Source organism: Aplysia californica, unplaced genomic scaffold (genome assembly GCF_000002075.1).
Source record: "Aplysia californica isolate F4 #8 unplaced genomic scaffold, AplCal3.0 scaffold00770, whole genome shotgun sequence".
Lineage (NCBI taxonomy): Eukaryota > Metazoa > Mollusca > Gastropoda > Aplysiida > Aplysiidae > Aplysia > Aplysia californica.
In genome coordinates this window covers 301,516-304,515 of record NW_004798040.1, presented here as the reverse complement: position 1 = coordinate 304,515, position 3,000 = coordinate 301,516, and the positions used below count along the sequence as shown (strand labels likewise).

The following is a 3,000-nucleotide window of genomic DNA, read 5'->3' as shown; positions in this document are numbered from 1 at the left end:
GTTCTTATCTCTGCCCCTTCTTTCTTTTCAAACATCTATCGTCCTTATTTCTCCTCTTTCTTTCCTATCGAACATCTATCGTCCTTATCTCTCCTTATTTCCTATCAAACATCTTTCGTCTTTATCTCTCTTCCTTTCCTATCAAACATCTATCTATCATCCTTACTTATCTATCATTCTTTCCTTTGTATGTTACTTTCTAGTAGCACCTGTAAACTTTGGCACTTATATGACCTTATTGTGTTGCAAGTGCTGTAAAACTCTCACTAAAAGTTTTTAAAAACTGTCGTGAGTGTGTGTGTCCCATGCAGGATGTGAAGTGACCGCTGTCTGATTGACCTCTGTCCTGTTTGTTCCCCCCCCCCCCCAGGGAGGACACAAAGAGCCAGCACAGCCACGAGGAGGAGAAGAACCTGATGACCACCAGCATGACGCTCCCCTCTCGCCCGGCACGACAGACCAGCGACGACTCAGGCCTGGAGTCGTGCGACAAGTCCATGTCCCAGCCCAACGTGGCGATCCGCGAGACTGACATCCTGGGAGTGGACGCGGAGTTGTCTCCCCCGCCCACCCCCCGCAGCAGCACGGCATCGTCGGGGGTCGGGGGCGAGTCGCCTGTACTACCCCCCGGCCGCGGGGAGTCGGGGAGTCTAGCCGGGAAGTCTTCTGTTAGCGGAGGAGGAGGGAGGAAGGAGTACGCCAAAGACGCGTCGGTGCTCCGAGTCCACAACACAACGACCACTTCCTCCACGGACCTGAGCCCCATCCTTGAGGGCACGGAGAAGGAGAGGAAGGAAGTGCAGAAGAAGCCGTCACCCGCCGCCTCGCCTTCGTCTACCTTGAAGTCGGCCGTTTTGTCGGCCTCCCTCATGTCCACCTCTCTGGTCAGCGCGGCCTCGAAGGCTCCAGTCAAGAAAGAGAACCGCGACATTATGTCCATCAAAAGTCTGGACGGGGGCGGCGGAGGGCCGGGCGGTAGCGGCGGGAAAGGGGAGCTAAGCACGTCGGTGACCAGCGTGACCTCCCCTGACTCGACCTCTGATGACCTCAGCGTGGACATTGACACCGCGCTGGAGGAGGTCATGGCCGGCCTCAAGTCTCTGGAGATGCAGCAGAAACAGGACAAGCGCATGTCGCTGCCGGCCGTCAAGGTCAAGCAGACACCGAAACACACGCCCGACCTTGTCCTTGACCTCCCCGACGGGAACGGCAGCAACTCGTCGACCGACTCTGCCGAGCCCGACAGCCCGACCATCAGCGCAGCCGAGACTTTCGCCCAGTCCAACCAGGGCACGCTGAAGAAAGCCAGCGGAGGGGAGGGCGGGGAGCCGCACCGAGAGATGGGGATAGGCAGCAGCAGCAGCGTGATTGTTGGTGGCGGCGGCAGCCATCTTGCTCGCAGCATGTCGCAGGAGACCAGCAGTCGCCTCAGTATTTCCTCGGAGCCAGGAGATCTGGCGAGGAACCGCGATGGCCGCGAGATCTTGACCTTTGGCCGGCCGGTGGGGTCATTGATGACGACGTCGCAGAGCCCTCTGTCCACCTTCGCCATCTCCTCCCTCAAACGCACGCAGAGCGCCATGCCCAGCCCGGGCCGCCCCATCGACAATCAGTCGCGATCTCCCGCCGTCGGCGATCTGAAGAGCTCACCTCGGTCGGCCGACGTCGGATCGTCGTCGTCATCCTCTCTGTCTCCGATCTCCATCACGGCGCACGTGCCGGCCCCCGCCCCCACCCCGCCCATCTTCATCCCACCCGTACCCAAGTCTCTGGCCTCGAGCGGTGCCCCCACCACCGCCCCCACCATGGGGCCCGTACCCCCGCCTGTTGCTCAAAAGCCCAAACCCCCGATGAAGGTGAAGCCGCCGGTCATGAAAAAACCGACCCCGCCCCGCTCGGAAGTACAACCTCCGCCCTAGACAACCTTAGCCTTTCTTCATCTCGCTACATCTCTCGCACCTCGTGGCGGACGTCGGGAGTTTTCTCACCTTTCTCTCTCTCCGCTTCGATGGGGGACAGAACGAAACATGTCACACGTTTGTATTTCTCTCTCGGCACTGAGAGGTGAGAGGTGGCAAAACTTGGGATGGTTTGTCGGAGGAGACAAGAGATAGGAGAAGGTCACTGCAGAACAATCACACCGTCAATGTTTCTGAACGCAAAAACTGTCAAAATTTGGTGCTGGTTTAAAATGAACGATTTTTGGGTGGATCCTGCCAGGGTTCCTGGTGGCACACCCGGACACTGGGAGGAAGGAAGGAAGGAAGGAGGGAAGGAAGGAAGGAAGGAGGAGGAGGATTTTGTTTCTGAGTGTATCGGACACAGGAAGAAAAAAAGAGGAAGGAAGAAATGTGTTCTTGTAGCGATACGCTGTTTGTTGTACCAATGTCTCAAAAGTGCTGACTCACTCAGCCAGGTCTTTGGCCTCTGGGTCACGTGTCAAGGTCAAAGGTCAAGGACATCTTTGGCCTCTGGGTCACGTGTCACGCTCAAAGGTCAAGGACTTTGTTGGAGGTAGGTCAGCGCGCTGTGCGAGTCTCAAAAGTTGATCACATCGGACGAGGAGGGGCCGTCCGCCGCACGACAAATGATGTTCTCAAAAACATGTTCTCAACTGTACAGGTTTTTTTGTTTTGTTTTTCTGTCCTGGAAGATCCCGATGCTGAGACTTTTTTTGTGTCCACTCAGCGATCTGAGTGGGAGGATTTCTGTGGTGACTTTTGTGAGTGGACTCTGTGCTGTTACTACTACCTGCTGCATTAGTCAGACTTCTGGCCATAGTCTTCACTGTCTGTCTGTCTGTCTGTCTGTACTTGTGTGTGTGTGTGAGTACTGTATGTGAGTGTATTATGTATTTTGATTAATAGAGAGAATGGACAAATAAACTGTGTGTCTGTGTGTGTATGTGAGGAAAGAGAGAGAGAGAGAGAGAGAGAGAGGCAGTATCACAGAGACAGCAATGTTTGAAAAAATGAAAAAATTGAGTGTAGTATAATATGT

At 55.2% G+C, this 3,000-nt stretch overlaps 1 protein-coding gene across 1 annotated transcript in view; it reads left to right on the top strand.

The window, feature by feature from the left end:
• Positions 1 to 2,980, top strand: part of LOC101856055 (SLIT-ROBO Rho GTPase-activating protein 1) — a gene marked incomplete in the record, with an annotated part of 35,771 nt that extends 32,791 nt beyond the window's left edge. Inside the window, 1 exon segment of the mRNA XM_035972633.1 lies at positions 371 to 2,980. Coding sequence (XP_035828526.1) covers positions 371 to 1,919 — 1,549 coding nt within the window.
• Positions 2,981 to 3,000: the final 20 nt, after the last annotated feature.